At 42.6% G+C, this 17,894-nt stretch overlaps 1 protein-coding gene across 11 annotated transcripts in view; it reads left to right on the top strand.

The window, feature by feature from the left end:
* ZBTB46 (zinc finger and BTB domain containing 46) overlaps positions 1-17,894 on the top strand; it is a 50,952-nt gene that overhangs the window by 21,309 nt on the left and 11,749 nt on the right. For 10 of the 11 annotated variants that reach the window (XM_074553612.1, XM_074553608.1, XM_074553610.1 and 7 more), the window contains 3 exons: positions 10,393-10,674; positions 16,519-16,691; positions 17,824-17,875. In XM_074553612.1, coding sequence (XP_074409713.1) covers positions 10,393-10,674; positions 16,519-16,691; positions 17,824-17,875 — 507 coding nt within the window. The remainder of the gene's footprint in view (positions 1-10,392; positions 10,675-16,518; positions 16,692-17,823; positions 17,876-17,894) is intronic. The other variant, XM_074553617.1, reaches the window with a different exon arrangement.

The raw sequence follows: 17,894 nt of genomic DNA, 5'->3' as shown, positions 1-17,894 counted from the left end.
CTGCTCCCCAGGAAGCCTGGAGACAGCTGCTCTCCTCAACATTCCCCATCCCTTCTTCTGTCCTGGTTTCCAGAGAGCAAATTATGATTACAGGAGCTGTTGGGAAGCACAGATGCCGAGCAGTTGGATCGCATTGGGAGCTTACATTGCAAAAGGTTTCAAAGGCAGGCAAGGAAGAGCTTGTTCCAGATGAACTCAATGAAGTTTCTGCAGGTGAGGTCTCTGGACCTGAGTACAGGCAGGTGAATGTGTGGATTGCCTCAGTACAGGATGATTTTATTCTTGAAACAAAGTTGGTTTTTTCTCAGCAAGCTGCTGGGCTTCCTGTGACTCTGTCCGTTTATCTTCAGATCTTCCCCTGATTCATATTTGCAAGTCATTATTAAATAAGTAATTCCCCTGAAAATTCCCCTGTTCCTGTTGTGGTATTTGGCAAACATATTGGTCCAACAGAGGAATCCAGATTTTGCAAAATGAGAAAGGGGGGGAAAGATGAGTGATGTTGGTACTCAGGATTCAGGTGTTTAAGGAACTCCTAAAGATTTTTGTTTTGTTCTACAAGAAAAAAGTGAATTTATTGAAGGAGGTGCTAAGAGAAGTGTTGGAAGTGGGCAGAGTTGAAATTATCCAGCCAGAAAAGTCACTGGGACAGAATACAGTCAGTTATTCTTCCTTTAAATGGATTTTGCTTTGAAGAGAGGGAGTCTTGAGTCTACCTGCCATGGTCTGAGTCCTGGCTGCAATGGGAAAACTTCCAGTGTTAATGGTTTTTTATAGCCATGACTGAAAACTGGGCTGGCTAAAACTTCAGTTGTCAGATAAATGTCTGATGTCCTAAAAACCAACACAGGCTCAAATTTTAATAATTTCCTACTTTTAGTTTGTTGCTTAGACCTTTTTTGTGCCTCATTTTGGAAAGATCACTTCTTAAGCAGGATAGATGTTTTGGATTAAAACACTTTATTGGAAAGGTGGTGGAGTATTTTTGAGGGTAGGTAATAGTAAACTACAAATTGCCTGCTACTTGGAAAATTAAGTTAATTACTGCATTTCCCCACCTTCTTTTACAGCCATGACATTGCGGTTATGGTGCAAGGTGTTAAAATCTTTGCTACAATTGAGGAGGAGATGTTTTGATGGCCTGGTGACCAGTGATGCAGCCAGGCATGGAGGGGTTACAGCTCTGTGCTCTTGTGCCACCCCCTGAATTCTTTCTTAGCCCAAAATCGGCTTAGCCTGCATTCCTTGGGCTTAGGAGCTGCCCAGGTTCCTGGACCCTCTCTGGAACTCTTGGTGTGCCTGAAGCTGTGTGGAGGAGGCTGAAAGTTGCCTCAAAATGCAAAACCAAAGGAAAAAAACAAATCCCTGACCCCCAAGACCACTGATCTGTGCCCATATTGGGAATTTAGCAGAGGGTGGTCAGTGAATAATTCAGGGTCTCTGTATCACCAGAGCTACAGGCTAATGGAGCTATTAGGATACAATCTTTGCAGGAGTAACTTTGGAGTTTCTGTTATTGAAGGGTTAGGTCAGGTTATTTTCAAGTTTGGAAACTAAAATCATTGCTTTAAACCCAGACACACTTACTCCCTGGCTACACCCTGACTTTAAAATGGTTCCACCCTAAACCAGCTTTAGCTCAATGCTCAGTGTCTGTTTCCTTTCCCCACCCTGCATTCCATTTTCCCCAGGCTCCCAAGCCCTCCTCCTCCTCTTCCTCCCCCCCCCGGTAGCAGTTCTGATTCTGTTAATCTGCTTGAACTCCAGAGATCAGAGGCATTTCCCCTCTCTCTTCTCACTATTTTATTTATTCCTTGTGCTCTTCTTTAGGGAGATCTCAACTTCTCAAAATCCTTTTACCCCTTTTTCGGCTCTTTACTTTGAAATTATGAGTGAGAAATCAAGAATCTTTTAACATTTTAACATAAATTCTATTCCTACTTTGCAATCAGCCCTGTTCAAGACTTTAATTTCCTTATTTGCAGTGCTGCTTTTGCATTAAAATGTAGTAGGAATGAATTCTTAAGATGCAGTGCCTGGGAATCAAACCCAAGCTTTTCAGTACTGGTCTCTGATTAATTTTTTATTCTCTCTTTTTTTTTTTTTCCAAGGCACTTGTTTCTAAGGGTAAATATTTGTTCTGAGGATTTTCAGAGTTTATAACTCAGCATTCTGTCATATCACGAGTGCTAATATTCATATTTAATGTGGTACTTGAATGTTTTATTTCTGTCCCTTCGTGTTTGTGTCTGCCTCTGTCCTGAGGAGCAGCAGGGAATAGTGTCACTCCTTTTATTGCCTGAATTAGGAGACTTGGAAAAAGAGGTTAAGCTTGCAGTACTGTTAAAGTGATAGTCTCAAGTTACTCTACAATTCTCTGCATATTTTGGAGAAGGAAGAGTGGCTTAAGGTATTTCTGTACTGCCCAGTCATTCCTTGCTCCAAGGATACTTTATTATCCCACTTTAGAATTGTTTCTAAAACAATTAACTCACCTGGTTAAACCATTACTCTCTTTTTTGGATTTGTTCAGTTCTATCTTTTTTAGGAAGATCAGCAGCTGCCAGGTTTGCTCTGTAGCCCAAGGAACAGCTGACTTGAGGTCACTGATAGGAGGTGGGGAAGCAACAAAAAGCAGCAGGGTTTGGGCCAGGAGTTCCTTTTGCTGACCACAGGAAAGAGTCTACAGAACTTGATTCAATGGTAGAAAAACAAATATTACGGGAAAGGGATGAAAATTGATTATTTTTTTTCCAGGTACCTGGAGGAGTGGAGGGAATTTTCCAGTTATTTGTATGCTGATTACTGTTTTGAGGAAGACAAAGATGGGGATACACTTGTGCTTGCAACATGCTGCAGGAATAGCAACATAAAACCAGGTCATATTTGTGTAGAACAAGGCTGGTTTATTTTAGCAGGAGTGTTCTAGAGCTGGTGAGGAGAATGTTTCTGTTGGTAAAACACAGAGAGTGAACATCCTATGGCTGTAGGCTGGAAAATTATATTGGAGCTGGCATGGGCTCCTTCTGAGCCCTCCAGAAACAGGAGCAGCAGTGGAAATTGGCATTTTCCTGCAGGGCAATGATTTACAGAACTCAAATCCTGACAGTCCCAGGTCACCCTGCTTTGAGTGGTGGTGGAGAAGCTGTGGTAGGGCTCAAACCTGAAAGAAGAGGGTTGGGAAAGCACAGCCTGAAGGACACCAAGATTCCATAAGGATTCACTTAAGATATCTCACAGCCTTTGACATAAAGAGAGTTTTTAATGATCATATGTGTTGTGGTTAAATATCTATGTTTGTTTGATTGTTTCCTGCTTGAGGAAATTGGAGCTGATTCTGAATGCTGTGCACATTTATTGTATCCACATGTCTGCTGTTATGGTTGTAAAATAGTGCAAATCAAACCCAATATAGCTCATGGCATCACTTCCCCATGTAAATATTGCAGTGGGTGAGAATGCTGGGGTTTGCTTAACAAATAGTGAGTTGTGAAACACTTTTGGAAGATTTCTGTTAGAAAGGAGGAGGGAACTGAAATACAAACTTCAAGGATATTTTTAGCAGCTGGTAAAAGATTGTCATTTTTCTGCCAGCTTGTGTGCTCTTTTTTTTTTTTTTTTTTAATTCCCAATCAAAAACCACACTATGAAATGAAAGCTATTTTTTCTTTTTTTTTTTTTTTCCCTGAGAGTTTAAAAATTAATTGCCTTTTGTACAGAAGGAGATCAAGCCAAACCTTCCTAAACTTACACAAGAAACATCATCCCTGGAATTCTAGATAAAATCAACTGTCAGGCAGATGCTTGACCCAGATAGGTTGAAGAACCTCAGAAAATTAAGTCTTTTATTTCACCTAAGTTTTTTTGGGTCACATTTTGTCAGTGCACCTGAAACAAAAGCTGAGTTTAAGTGGCTTCAGTGGCTCCCACTTTCCTTTGGTGCTGAATTGCACCCCCACGCTCTCCTGCAGTTGTTCCGGTGAAAATCTCTGTGTGACCATGTAGAGAACCACACAGGGGAACTGATCTGCATTTAAATATAACTTTTTTTAAATAAATCAATTTATTTTTAACATATTAGTTCCTGTCTCAAGTTCAATCACAACTATATGTGTAGTCTTGGTGCCACTGAGGGGAGGGTGCAGGAATTTGGCACAGGAGAAGTTGCTGATGCTGGGATCTCTTCCCTTTCTGCTTGTAAACAGAAAAATAAAAATGTTTTCCATCACATTAAAAATGATCCAGCTGTGTGCAGGAGATCCAAAACATCTGCACCACATCCATCCCAGGCTGTTTCCAGGCCTGATGCTGTTGCCTTTGTTCATTAACAGCAGTGTGGTGATTGGGATGTTGGGTGGCACCAGGCTGGGAGGGATGATTGGCTGGAAGGCAGCAGTGCCAGGCACAGCAGCAATTCCACCAAGACAAGTGTGAAGTCCTGCATGTGGCGCAGGATAACCCTGTGCAGCAGTCTGGGTTGGCAGCCAAGGAGAGGAAAAGCAGCTTTGCAGAAAATGTCTCCTGGTGAGTAAGGAGCTGAGGAGGAGCCTGTGTGCCCTCACAGCCAGGGAAGGCTGGCTGCCTGCCTTAGGAACAGCATTTGGAGCACAGGATCCACTTTGGGCATCTCCAAGCCAAGAAAGACTGTGACAAGCTTGAGCAGGAGCAGCTGAGGCCATCAAGATGATGTGTGTGAGGAGAGGCTGAGACAGCTTGGTTTAAAATCTTGGAGAAGAGAAGGGGGTGGGTGGATTATCCAGGGCCAGACCCTTCTCAGATGTGGGTTGAGAAAGGGTGAGAGGTAATGGAGGAGTTAAAGGAAGGGAGATTCTCACAGGGTGGAAGGAGGAGATTCTTCACAAAGTGGTCAGAAGGCAGAGGAAGGACCTGGGGAAGTTGTACTCTGTCTTATCTGCTGATATTCACAACTGGGCTGTACAAGCCACTGGAATCTTACTCTAAAATAGCTCTGAAGTCACTTTCGACCTAATTTATTCTCCAGTTCTTAAAGATGACTCCAGGTGACAGAGCAGTGATGCTGCCCTAGGTTAGGATGACTTCTCACTCCCCTGTCTGATGGTGATGCTGCTTCAGATTAGGTCCAGCTGCTCCTCTCTCCTGACTGGATTTTCCTGGGTTCTTGCCTTGCTGACAGCAGAACTCCTGTCCCCAGAGGTGTCTGCCCTCCAGTTCACCTTTCCACCTAATTCTGCCAAATTGGGTCCTGCAGGTGGGGTCAGCTACAGAAAAGGCTCAGGAGGTTTTTGTGGAGGTGCCTTGAATTGCCAGTGTCTGGGGGCTGTGGGGCTTGCAGGGAGTTTATTCCAGGTGCTGAGGAAGGTGTGCTCATGAACCACCCCTGCACTCCAGTGCAGCTTGGGAGGGCTCCTCAAAGATTCCTGAAATTTGCCAGGCAGGCGGAGAAACACGCAGGAGCTGCTTCAAAGCTCTGTAAATGGTAGGTGAGGCACTGTTCTCCTCCTTTGCAGGATTCCTGTGCCTGTGGCTGGCTCCCCCTCACTGCTGGGGGTCACCTCTGTCACACAGCCCCAGAGACTGGGGCCACCACGTCCCTGCTTTGTGCTCCTGCCACCCTGAACGGGGCTGTGACGAGATGACAGATTTCTGATCCCCTCTTACCGCCAGACTGTAATGAAAAAAGCAATATTGAGAGAGAGACACCTTGCAAAACTCTGCCTTTAGTTCTTGGGAATAAAGCTTGTTTCTACTTTGAGTTTTCCAGCAGCAGATGCAACCTTGTATGGCTTTTATTCACTCCTTTCTCATGGGTTTAGTTCTCCAGCTCCTGATTTCTAGGTGTTCAACTGTCTACATGAGAGAGCAGGAATAAAGGATGAAAAGAGGAAAAAATAATTAAAAAAAAAAGAACTATGAAAGAGAATAATAGCATTGGGAGTCTGGGAAACCCCACTGGGGGTTTAGTGAGAAGGTTAAAACACAGAACAAACAAGAAGTAAGTGGTGTGAGAGAAGCAGACGCTGAGGAGTTACTTTGGTAACAGCTGAGTTTAAGCTGTAATGAGAAAAAATGACAAAAGCAGGGAGAAGAAATACAAGAGAAAAAACTGGTTTGTGTATTAAAGTAATTAATTAAGGAAGTAAATGGAGTCTTTAAAATGGAGCCTTTCCTTGCTGTTTCTGGGATGGCATGTGTGTTTTGTTCAGCTGTTGGACTGGGTTTAGTGCTTTTTACTGTCAGCTTCTTCCTAGATCTTTGAAAATAAATGATCACATTAACATTTGGATACTTTTAGTACATTGCATTACTTTGATTTGTGCCATAGCCCTTTCCAAGGGGCTGACAGATGTCTGTAGTCCTTGATTTTTTGTGACTGGTGCAACTTGCTTTTCCCATTCTTTGGTTTGTGACAGGAGCTCGGTTTATAGGGCTTCCAGAGCTCACACAGTAGCCACCCTGGATGTGTTGGGAATATTTTACTGCTCCTGTTGTCTTGGTGTGAGGTTTATTCCTCTTCATGGGTCTGCTAAAGCCTGCCTGGCCTGTGTGGCTGGGAATGAAGTGTGTTTTGAGTTCAGTTGGGATGTGCAGCCTCTGTGAGAAGGTTCTTGCAGTCCTTGTATACCTATTAGATGGTGCTTCATATGTAGTTAAGAATTTTACTGTTGTTTTCAGAATTGTATGGAAGCACTGTGGCCAAAATTGTCAAAAAATAAACTCTGTGTTTTATTTGACAATAAAAGCTAACAATAAAATATTCACCCAAGTCAACAAATTTAAGAAAGCTTTTCTAAAGCTTCTGTGTTTTGGAAAGCAGGAATAACTGCAAAATAATGATTTGCTAAAGAGACTAATGAGCTCAGTTTTCGAGCAGCATTAATCCCGTGTTTAGCTCGGGATTTCCTGCGTGTGCAGCCCTGCAGTCACTGGGCTGTCCCAGCAGGGTGAAAAACGAGCTCTGGAGGGCTGGGATGGAGCTCTGGGCCCGTGGCAGTGAATAATTGCAGAATAGAAGCTCATTGACTAAAGCCTGGTTTACATGGGGCTGAGGCTCTGTAGTAAACAGTTTGGATTACTGGGAAGTGACGGATGCTTTTGATTCATATAATTCTTTGGCTACATCTTGTTAAAAGGAGCTGCATTCTAGAGAAAGGAGAAGTGGTTTTGGATGCACTGGGGAGAGGAACTTGGTGCATTTTTTTGGGTTTTGGTGTGCTGAGAGTATTTTAGTACTTATGTGACTAAGTGGATATTTATTTTGCCATAATGTGTGTTTGATTAGATTACATCAGCTATAAATACTGGAAGCTCTGAAGCATCTATTTCGCTGTCTGTCTCTAATCTTGGCTTTTGAGGAACATTTAATGTCTTGTTGTGGTTACAATTAATCTGCGTGTGTTTTAGCAATTAGTGTTTATGTGCAGCCAATTCTGGCAACTGTCAATCAGCAGCTCTACAGGCTCTGAAAAGGAATGCACAAAGCACAAGGTGATTCCCTGCCTGCCTGGTTATTTGGGAATGCAGTTTTGTGGGCAGACACCCTTTTCTGGCCCGAGTTATGTGCTGTGATTCCCCATGCAGGCAGTGGGACAGTGATGTTATTGTGGCTTTGATGTGGTGAAGCTCTGTTACCTTACCAGTTTAATGGGCTAAAGTTTCATTTGCTTCCTTCACCACTTTTTGTAACAGCTGCTGGTTTTTACTGTCTTGTAGTTTTCCTTTATGTAGGCATGCTGGCTTGTTTTCAAAAAACCTTCATTATCATCTAGAAAAGTGGATATCCTGTGATCCCCTAACGGTGGGATGACAAAATACATAAAAATTCAAAGCATTTCAATTCTTCTGCTTGGCTAAGATTTAATAAAACTGATAATATGAAATTATACAAGCAAAACACAGATGGAGGAGGGAAAATGGCTTGTTTTAAACAGAGAGTATCTCTGGTAGTTCACATTTATGAACTTCCTATGGTGTTTGTAGCCCCCAGCCTTGGGCATTCCCTGCCTCTCCAGGGTGTGGGAGCACTCTGCCTATGATTGCTTTTTCCTTCTTGTTTGCTTTGAGGCTGTTTGTTTTTTAAAGGAACAACTTTAGCAGTAGGATTTACTGGCAGAACAGTGCAGCTTAGTAAAACCAATCTGAACATGTTGTGGAATCTGATATGCCCTGAGCTGGGACTGGGAAATTTGCTGGCTGCTCCTGGCTCTGCAGCCTGGGCACCTTGAGCCAGTCCCCACATCTTCCTCTGGCAGCCACCACCTGTGAAATGGAGATAAAAATAATGATCTTCCTTCAGCTGTTTTCCAGGTTACAGGAGGTGGGCACGATACCAATGTCCTCATTAGCATTTTTTAATAAGGCTCTGCAGATTAATGCCTTGCCCTGGTTTGAAGTTGTGGAAACCAAGGGCTGGTTTGTCCCCATCTGCCTCCTCCATTCTCCTGAGCTTCTATGCAGGAGTGAGTTTATTACAGTGCTGTGTGTGGACAACTCCTGAATTCCTTGCCCTGAAGAGTGCAAAGTGAATTTATGGAAGCAGCAGGTATTAATTTTGTAAGTGTCCTACCACTGGTTTGATCTCTAATAGTTCCCTCTTGCATTAAGTAGATTTAAATCTCTTTTAAACTAGGAGGCAATAAAATATTCAGGATCTGCAAAACAGCTTCTTTCTCCACCTGATAGCTCATTATCTGTGCCTTCTCTTTGGATATGGATGTTTTTCCTTCTCCCTGATAGGAGAAATTCACAAAGGCATAAGTTTGTTGGGAAGCTTCAGCTCCGTTTGCCAGGTGCTCAGCTGGGCTTTGAGTGTGTCAGCTGTGTTTGCTGCTGCAGATTGTGGAGTAGGTAATTGCAATTTGTTTTATGCACTTTTAAATGGGCTAACAGCCCTTTTTGTGTGTAATTTTTTGTTGTTTCATGTGAAGAATAGAGAGGAGTCTGAGAGTCATTTTCCTTTACACAAAAATACATAAATTATTTAAGCTGATAAGAGAGTCAAAGTTCAAACAATGGAGGCTCTTCAATTAGACCTCCCAAAAACACAAAAATAAACTGTGTTTATGCAGAAAGGAGTTTACTTTATTGTAGCTTTTTTTGTTTTGTTTGGGTTCAGTAATTGATGTATTTGTTACTAATATGTTATATTTTTATACAGTTTCTTTGTAGTTACATGTTGTAAAGTGGCTGATACATATTTTTTTTGAACTGTTACACTTCTGTATAAAACCCATCCTGTGATATATGATGGGAACCAATGGTTGCTGTGTATTTTTCAGAAAGTGACCCCAAGGGGTTTATACCCATCACCCCACTATTAGAGGCTGTTTATTACTGTGCTTCTCAAAACCCTCATCATGGGGTAGAAGCAGAGAGTGAAAATTTGGGCTAAGTGGGGTGTAAACTTAGGGAGAAAACACAACTTAAACCTTTGAATGTAATTTCAGCATTGTCAAACTGTCCTGAAATCTTAGTTTAATATTAATAAGTAGTCTTACCCAGACTGTGGGTAAAATACACATCCTCTGCTCTGTCTTCATAGTGTGTGGTGCAGAACTGAAGCCCAGGAGGTGAGGCAGGAGGGAAGGGGCTGGAAAAACAGAATCCCAGGTGTGGGGCAGGAAAAGGATTCAGTAATTGATATATTTGTTACTAATGTGTTATATTTTTATGCAGTTTCTTTATAGTTACATGTTGTAAAGTGGCTGATCAGTTTGGGGTTTTTTTAACTGTAACATTTCTGTATAAAACCCATCCTGTGATATATGCTGGGAACCAAAGGGAAAGGGGGCTGAGGGCAGGAAAATTGGGATGAGGGCAGGAGAAGGCAGATGAGGGCAGGAGAAGGGGAGTGAGAGGAGGAAAAGGGGGCTGAGAGCAGGAAAAGTGGGATGAGGGCAGGAAAAGGGGGGTGAGGGCAGGAAAAGGGGGATGCGGGCAGGAAAAGTGGGATGAGGGCAGGAGAAGGGGGGTGAGAGGAGGAAAAGGGGGATGAGGGCAGGAAAAGGGGGATGAGGACAGGAAAAGGGGGCTGAGGGCAGGAAAAGGGGGATGAGGGCAGGAAAAGTGGGATGGGGACAGGAAAAGGGGGCTGAGAGCAGGAAAAATGGGCTGAGAGCAGGAAAAGGGGGATGCGGGCAGGAAGAGTGGGATGCAGGCAGGAAAAGGGGGATGAGGACAGGAAAAGGGGGATGAGGACAGGAAAAGGGGCTGAGAGCAGGAAAAGGGGGATGAGGGCAGGAAAAGGGGGATGAGGGCAGGAAAAGGGGGATGAGGACAGGAAAAGGGGGTGAGGGCAGCGCTCCCCGTGAACAGCAAAGCCAGCAGCATCTCGCTGCGTTCCTGGCTGCGCTCCTGCCCCGGTCCCGCTCCCGCAGTCCCCCCGTGTCTCTGACCGCCTCTCCCCCGCTGCAGGCGCCGATGCGGCCGGGACGGAGCCCAGCAGCTCGGACAGCCGGGTGGAGCGGCCGGAGCCCTACGGCAGCGTGGAGGAGGCGCTGCTGGCGGGGGAGCCCAGCTACATCCCGCAGCCCCTGACTCCGGACAAGGAGGACGCGCTGCAGGCCGCCACTGTCGCCAACCTGCGCGCGGCTCTGATGAGCAAGAACAGCTTGCTGTCGCTGAAAGCCGACATGCTGAGCGAGGACAGCTCGCTGCTCTTCGAGTACCTCCCCAAAGGCACCCACTCGCTCTCCCGTAAGTTCTTCTATTTTTTTTTCTATATTTTTAATTTTTTTAGTGTTGCTTTAAGGGAGATCTTTAGCGAGAAGAAAATAGAAGTCACCGTCTCGTTTGTTGCTGCTGGTTTAAGTCCTGCTTAATCCCACTTTCCGTAAAATATGGAAACTTTAGTCTGATATTCATCCAACTTTGTTGTTAACTGCTGAAGTCAAAGAAGAAAATATTCAGCCTGTAGTGCTTGCCCTCAGATTTCTGTTTTGCTCGTTTGCACAATGGTACTTACAAACGAAATATGAAGTATTTGAGTCGTTATGGGAAAGGTTTTGAATCCAAATTTGATTGATGTTGAACAGCTTGAAGGTTGCTCCTGTGTCTGTGGGAACAATTGGGATGTTGTTGACTGCATGATCTTTACTTCTTGCAGTTTAATTTTAGACCTGCAAGTAGTAAGCAGCTATTGATTTTGTTATACTTGCACCTGGAAATGAATGTTTTCCTACTGGTGATCTCTTGGAGACAGCTGATAGGAACCATTAAGTGTGGACAGCTGATTTTTCAGCATATTTTTGTGTTTTCTTCATTGCAGCCTGATTCTCTAGTGCATAAAGAAAGAATTTATTAGTGCTCTATTTTAGTAATGCTCTGAGAAGATACATCATTTGTGAAATAGAATAGAGCAAGCAACAGTTTTCTGCGTACTACATGGTAATTTCCAGAAGAAAAGGTTTATCTTTATCTATGCTGAGAAAACTGACCAAGTAAATAGAATGAAAAGTCACTTAGGGTACCTATTATTCTATTTTCTTTTAGTTTCCTCAATGGGCAAAGATAGATTACTTCAATGGTCATAGAATTAGAGAATGAATCACAGAATTGCAGAATGCTTTGGGTTATAAGGGACTTTGAAGATCATCTTTTTCCAGCCCCGTGCCATGGGCAGGGACACTTTCCACCAGACCAGGGTGCTCCCAGCCCCATCCAAGTGCCAAACTGACCCCTGGAGTTATGTGACAAAGGGAAATAATTGCATAATGCACTGTCAGACTTGGTGTCTCTTTTCACTTCTCATGTCTGAACAATGGGATTGTTTTTTTAAAAATCCAAAAACCTTGAAGTTTCTGTACCTTATTCTGTAGCTTAAATGTTTATGGGGAATGGCTGGTGCAGAGCTCTGGTTTCTTTCACAGTAACTCACTTCCCAAAGGATCTCCAGTTAAATCAGATTTAGAGGGTTCAGACTGAGCTCCAGGGTTGAAAATCCCTCAGTTGCAGTGGAGCAGCACAGATGTGGCTCAGTTCAGTGGCAGGGTGCCCTGAGCTGGCACAGGGAGGGGTGGGAGCCTGGGTCAGTGTGTGACCGTGGGTGATGGATGCACCACGGCTTCGGGTCTGTGGCTCCTGACAGGTGAAATCAGCAATTTCATCTTCTGTCTTGATAAATTGGAATAATGACGGGGCTGCCCTCTATCCATCATCCTTCTCCTTGTTGGAGGATTTTAGGTTATACTTAAGAACTGAAGCACCACTTGACATAAAGATAAATGTGTATGAAGCAGTCATAAATCCAGGTTAAAAATTAGAGATTGCCCAACCACCTGGGAAGCAGAGCTTGGGGATGGGCATGGTGCACGCAGGGGACAGCTGGGTTTAAAATAAAGCTTGATACATTTAGAAAAGGGGGTAGTTGATATCCCACTAAGGGATGCCATGGCCCAGAGGTCCTGTCCAGTCTGTGTTTAAGGTCCTTATTTTCCAGTCTTCTTGCTATTACTTGAATTTCATTCAGCTGAGCTTCAATTATCTCATCTTTATGGAAGCAAAGTGAAATGCCCAAGTCAAAAGGAACACTCCCTGCTTGGTCTGTAGCTCTCACAGCAGTCAGGGATGTGGCTGTGGCCTGGTAAGAGGATTTTTATAGAAGCCATGAGTTAAGAGACATATTTTTCTTTCATCTTATTCAGATTCACAGGTATCAATTTATTTTAATCACTTGAAAAAGATCTTGTGATATAAGATTCCCTTTTAAGTGGTCATTACTGAATACAACAGAACATCAAGTTTGATGAGAATTTTCAGTGTGTAAAATGACAGTGAAGCAAGTGGTAGGAAGATTGTGGAGATGTAAAAGCATAGTCTAGGTTGGTGCTGGCTTTGTAGGTGTTTTTGACATTTTTCTTCAAAAACAATTTGAGGATGTTGAGTCATTTTAAGTCCTGTGTTATATTTAAAAAAAAAAAAAAAGGAGGAGTGAGTAGGTAGGAGCACAGTGAAAAAGCCTGAATTTAACAAGACAACCAAACCCAGCAGTTTTCATCTGTCTTGGTTTGAAAAGAAATGCACTAATTTCAGGGATTATAAGTGATCAGTCTCTCTGACTGCAAAGAAGTGAAGTGTTTTTTAATCTTGGCTGCTATCACTGGATTATCTTCTCTTAGAAAGCACTGCAGTACATAACTGCCTGAAGGAGCAGTATTCAGGTTTTGTTTTGATTTTTTTTTTCCTGAAGGATAAAAGACTTAATGGAAGTGGGCAGATGCAAAGAGGGTGTTAAACATGTTTAAAATTTGGATGAGCCATTTCTTAAGGGGATATTATTCTCCAAGTTACTGCACACATTAAAAGTTTTCACTTGTTCTTCCACATAATTCTTCCTGTTTTAGAAATTAGAGGATATCCCAAGGTTTTTGTTTTACTACGTGTTCTTTTTAACTAATTCATTATTTGATCATATGAGATATGAACTTGACATTCCGCTGGTGGAAAATGAAGCCCAGAATGTGTGTGTGGGGGTGTTGTATCACTATGGTGAATTTCTGAAGCTAACCAGTTCAAACTCATTTAAAATCAGAAGGGAAAATTTAAATATCTTGCCATTTGGGTAGCACAGTTGCCAGATAACCTGCAGCTGAAGGGCTCTGAGAGTTTGATGTTCATGATGTGTGATCAAGATTGACGTTGTTCATATGCTGCTCAGAAACCTGGAACACGCAGATTTTGCAGAAAAAAATGTGTGAGTTACTCATGGGTAACACTGAGGCTGTCTGGGGAGCTCTTGGTTACTGAACCTGCCTGGTTGTTGCTGGGGATGCCTTTCAGATAAGACACCATGAGAATTTCCCTGGTCTTGCCATGTTTTCCTGGTTTGTCTCCAAAAGCAGGTGGTTGTTGTGTGATTTCCACTCTGCTCTGCAGAGCTCCTGGGTTTAATATCGTGTCTTATTTCATTTATGAGCCTGAACTTTGGTAGCATTGTTCCACATGGTTACATCACACAGCCAGAAGTCTCAAAGGCTTCAGTCGAATGTTTTGAGATGGTTTTGCCAAGTATAATCAAGAGAAGGAGAATTTTAATTTTCATCAGAAAATTAGGTGGTTATCTTGCATTCTTGTTTTCTCATTTAAAAAAAAAAAAAAATTTCAGATTGTTGTAAGGGGACAACTCCCTTAAAGGGTGACTTCCACATTTCAGAATAGCACATTTGAAGGCTTTTTTATATGTCTAAGTTTGGCTTTTCCTGTTTACCCTGTGGCATCTGAAACTGTTTATAGAAGCAATTCCTATGAAGCTTCCAGTCCAAGTGATTACGTGGTGCACAGAGCCCTTTTCTTTTGGGCAAACCAGCTAATAGGTTATTTTTAGTTAGTGGTTCATTGGAGCCAATAATTTATCCTTGCACTGAGTGTTAAGAAATACATTTTACTCAGTGGTCAACTTTCCCGGGAAGAAGTTAAAGGTATTCATTTTGGTGTGGAATTTTCATACATGGTAAAAGAAGATTAAGGGGAGAATGGATGCAATTTAAAATGAGATATAATAACTTTGCCTTTCTCTTTTCCACAATATTTTACTGTCCAGCTGCCACAAGAATTCTGTATTCACACAAATATTGCTAAACCTTTGCTTCATTTTCTGTGTGCAGAGCTGACTGAAGGAAAGTGGTTTTGATTCCTGATGTAGAAGTTAAAATACTTTTGCTTAAAATTCATTTTATTACAAGTTTAGGAGGGAAAAAGGTTTCTTACACTACAAGTCAGAACTGACATAAATCTATGTTCTTGTGTACAAAGTGTGGGTCATTGATGTGGGTTTCTCTCTTCTTGTGTTACTTGCAGTTGTTGAAACCAAATAAATGCTGATTATTGTTTGAAAACTCACCTTTGTTGTGTTGTACATCTTTGTGTGTTTGTATACCTTGGATGATAGTTTATTGCTTCTGTGTGCTTTATTTCATTGCTTGTTCATTAGCCTTAGCTTTTGCTTTAATGCAGAGGTTTTTTTTGGAACCTGTGAAACTCTGGGAACGTGCTAATAAAGAATTCATCAAGCCAGGCCCCACTGGTTTATCTTTACTGTGTGCTAAAATACCATTAGTTCAAAGAATTGTAACCCAGAGATGCCCTTGGGGCAGTTTGAATTGGTTTGGGATGTTCAGGGGTAAAGAAAAAAGATGCTGTGTCTTTGTAGGCAGGAATTCTGCTATGGACCTGTAGAGCTGGATTCCTGGTAATAGTTTCTAACAGGAAATACTGATAAATTCCTTTTTCCCCCTGAATTTTTTCCTATCTTGAATTTTTGGCATTTTGTTGTCCTACATTAAAATGACAACAGCAGCAGATGAGCAGCACCTGAAGGAAACCTTGGAGCATTGTTATCCCAGCTGAGCAGCATTAACTCAGCTAGGAAAGATATTGATCTGCCATCAAAGCAGAGGAAAGCAAATCAAACATCCAGCTTGTGGCACAGGAGCAGAATTTCCTTTGATAGCTGATAAAAAAGTAAGGTTTGGGATTGTTCACATTTTGAAACTTGGTGTGGTTTCACTCGAGTGCTTTGTTGTCACCCAGATCACAGCGCATTGTATTCGGACACAGTGTAAACTGTGACTTGTTGTTTGTAGCTGCATTAAAAAGTGGGGTTTTTATATCCCTGAAGGCTTCCATCAGACTCTTTTTTGCTGGAAATGAAAAAGCCTTTAGGGCATAGAGTGCTTTCAATATGAATTTGTTTATTTTATGCCATATTTGCTTCTGGTTTTGCCGCCTTGCATTTCGAAAAGAACAACCTGCTCAGTATGTCATTCCAATATTCAGTCAAGGCATGTGCTAAAGTTTGTACAATAATTTATAATGTACAGTGATATTGATGACACAGTCTTTATTTTTATTTAGCTTTGCCATTGATCCTCAAGGTAATTTCTGGAATATTGTTTTCCATTTGGCTGCTGCTACAGTGTAGGTGAGGGCAGACACAGCAAGTTTTCCTTTTGAATTATGGGAGATTTTTAGACTCTAATGACTGTCAGGTATAATCGAACAGTTTTGTACAAATATTTGAGCCTCCATCCTTGCTAAATAGAGAGTGATAGAAATCCTTTTTTCCATCTTTTGTAAAGCACTTTGAGATCAAGTACTGACAGCCCGATATTAAATAAACCACCACGGACAGATCTTGAGATCTGAACCTGTGACATAAACTTTCAAGAAAGTTAGTGGAATGAAGCTTGATATTTCCTCAAAGGTGGAAGTGTATGTGCTCAGAATGAGGCTTCTCCAAGAGAAATGTGGATATTTGTGCTGCACTGTGCTCCTTTCTCCCGACGGATTCTGTAGTGACCGAGCCCTGCGATGTCACTCCAGTACACACAGACATTTGGGTGGGGAGGCTGGTTTAAAAAAAAAAAACCAAACGAACCCATCAAGCAGAAAGACCAAAAGGCTGGCATCCCTGTCCTGCTGCATTCCCTGCCACTGACAGAAGATGAGCTGCGAGTGCTGGGGCGCTGCCTTTGCGAGGCCGTTTGTAAAGCCACCAGCTGGTGCTCGTTCTCGTGGGTGAGATTCGTTTCCTGTGTTCCCCAGGGCCTGGCACCAGCTCGAATCCCTCAAGGGGTGAAAGTGATGGCAAAGTGGAAGCACCATCTCCCCCGCTGCCTTCAGCACACCTTGCCTCTCGGAGCCCCACCAGGATCTGCTCTTCTGGTGAAATATCACCAGAAACTGGGATAAAAGGAGAGGCGCCTTCCTCAACCCAGGTAGGATTGAGGGGGGGGAAATACAATGAATTTGAAATGCAAAAGTGTCTGTTTGATCAAATCCTCCCCAGTTAGGAGTATTTTGAAGGATCTAATACCTTATACTTTAATCTGTGAGCTTTTTTTTAAAAAATACAGGTTGTTTTAAAACTAGAAGTCTATTGAGGGTCAGGACTGGTGCTGCCCCAGTTTTAGTCTTTTTGTCTTACCTCAACAGAACTTCTGTTCAAAAACCTCTGGGATTTTTTAAAATTTGAATGCCCTTTTTATTGTAAATCCCTTCATTTGCACAACACTGCACACTAGCATGTAATAATGCCATGAGACCTCAGCTCGCTTCTGGTGTTGGGCATTTGGGTTTCTTGTAACTGTCTAAATTCAGACAGAACTGGGCTGGCTCTCTCTATTACAGAAGTTTTATCTAAAATCCATAGCTTTCTGCAGAATTTCTTGTTCTTAATATTTTTGAATGATACTCAATTAAACAAATGGGTGGAAAACAGATTTTGCTTTGCCATCCCCGTAGAGCAAAGTGAGCTGGTCTGCACAGACCTGCCGGGGCTGCAGCACGCCTCTGCCTCACACAGGGCTGCCATCTGCCACACGCTGGCATATCGCAAAGGATTTAAAAGGAAAAGAAGATAAAATCAGCTTTTATTTAGAATTTGGATCAGCAGTGCCAGAGGGCATTGCAGAAGGGGAGCTATGCAGAAGATGTTTGTGTTCTACAGGCTCTTCTGTGTGGAAAGAAAAAGTACCTGTGTAGGGCTAAGGGAGAATTTTCCAGTTCTGTTGTATCAACTAAAAATATCCTGTCCAGCATTTCCCACTGGTCTGAGTGGGAGCTACGGGTGCTTAGTGAGACTGGAAATTGAGTAGTTATCCAAGACTTAAACAAGGATGTTGATTACTGTCTTCAAAACACCAAATGATAGGGTGTTTTGAGGCAAGATAAAAGCCCAGTTCACTGCTCTGGCAGTGAAAGCTTTGTACAGGCACTTTGAGTTGTCAGGTCAAACGACTGAGCCTCCCTTGGAGATGGGATGAAGGCAGTGATGGGAGTCAGAGCTCTGCCTATGGGACAGCTTCTTGTCAATGCCTGCCCTAACTTCTCTGTGCTTTTCCTTTCCAGGCTGCCTTTGACAGATGGCTGGCACTTTGGCAGTTTGATAACTCTGACTCAGGTAAGCAGAGAGAAAAATG

Source organism: Zonotrichia albicollis, chromosome 17 (genome assembly GCF_047830755.1).
Source record: "Zonotrichia albicollis isolate bZonAlb1 chromosome 17, bZonAlb1.hap1, whole genome shotgun sequence".
Lineage (NCBI taxonomy): Eukaryota > Metazoa > Chordata > Aves > Passeriformes > Passerellidae > Zonotrichia > Zonotrichia albicollis.
The sequence above is the reverse complement of the archived record's forward strand: the minus strand, read 5'-3'. Positions and strand labels throughout refer to the sequence as shown.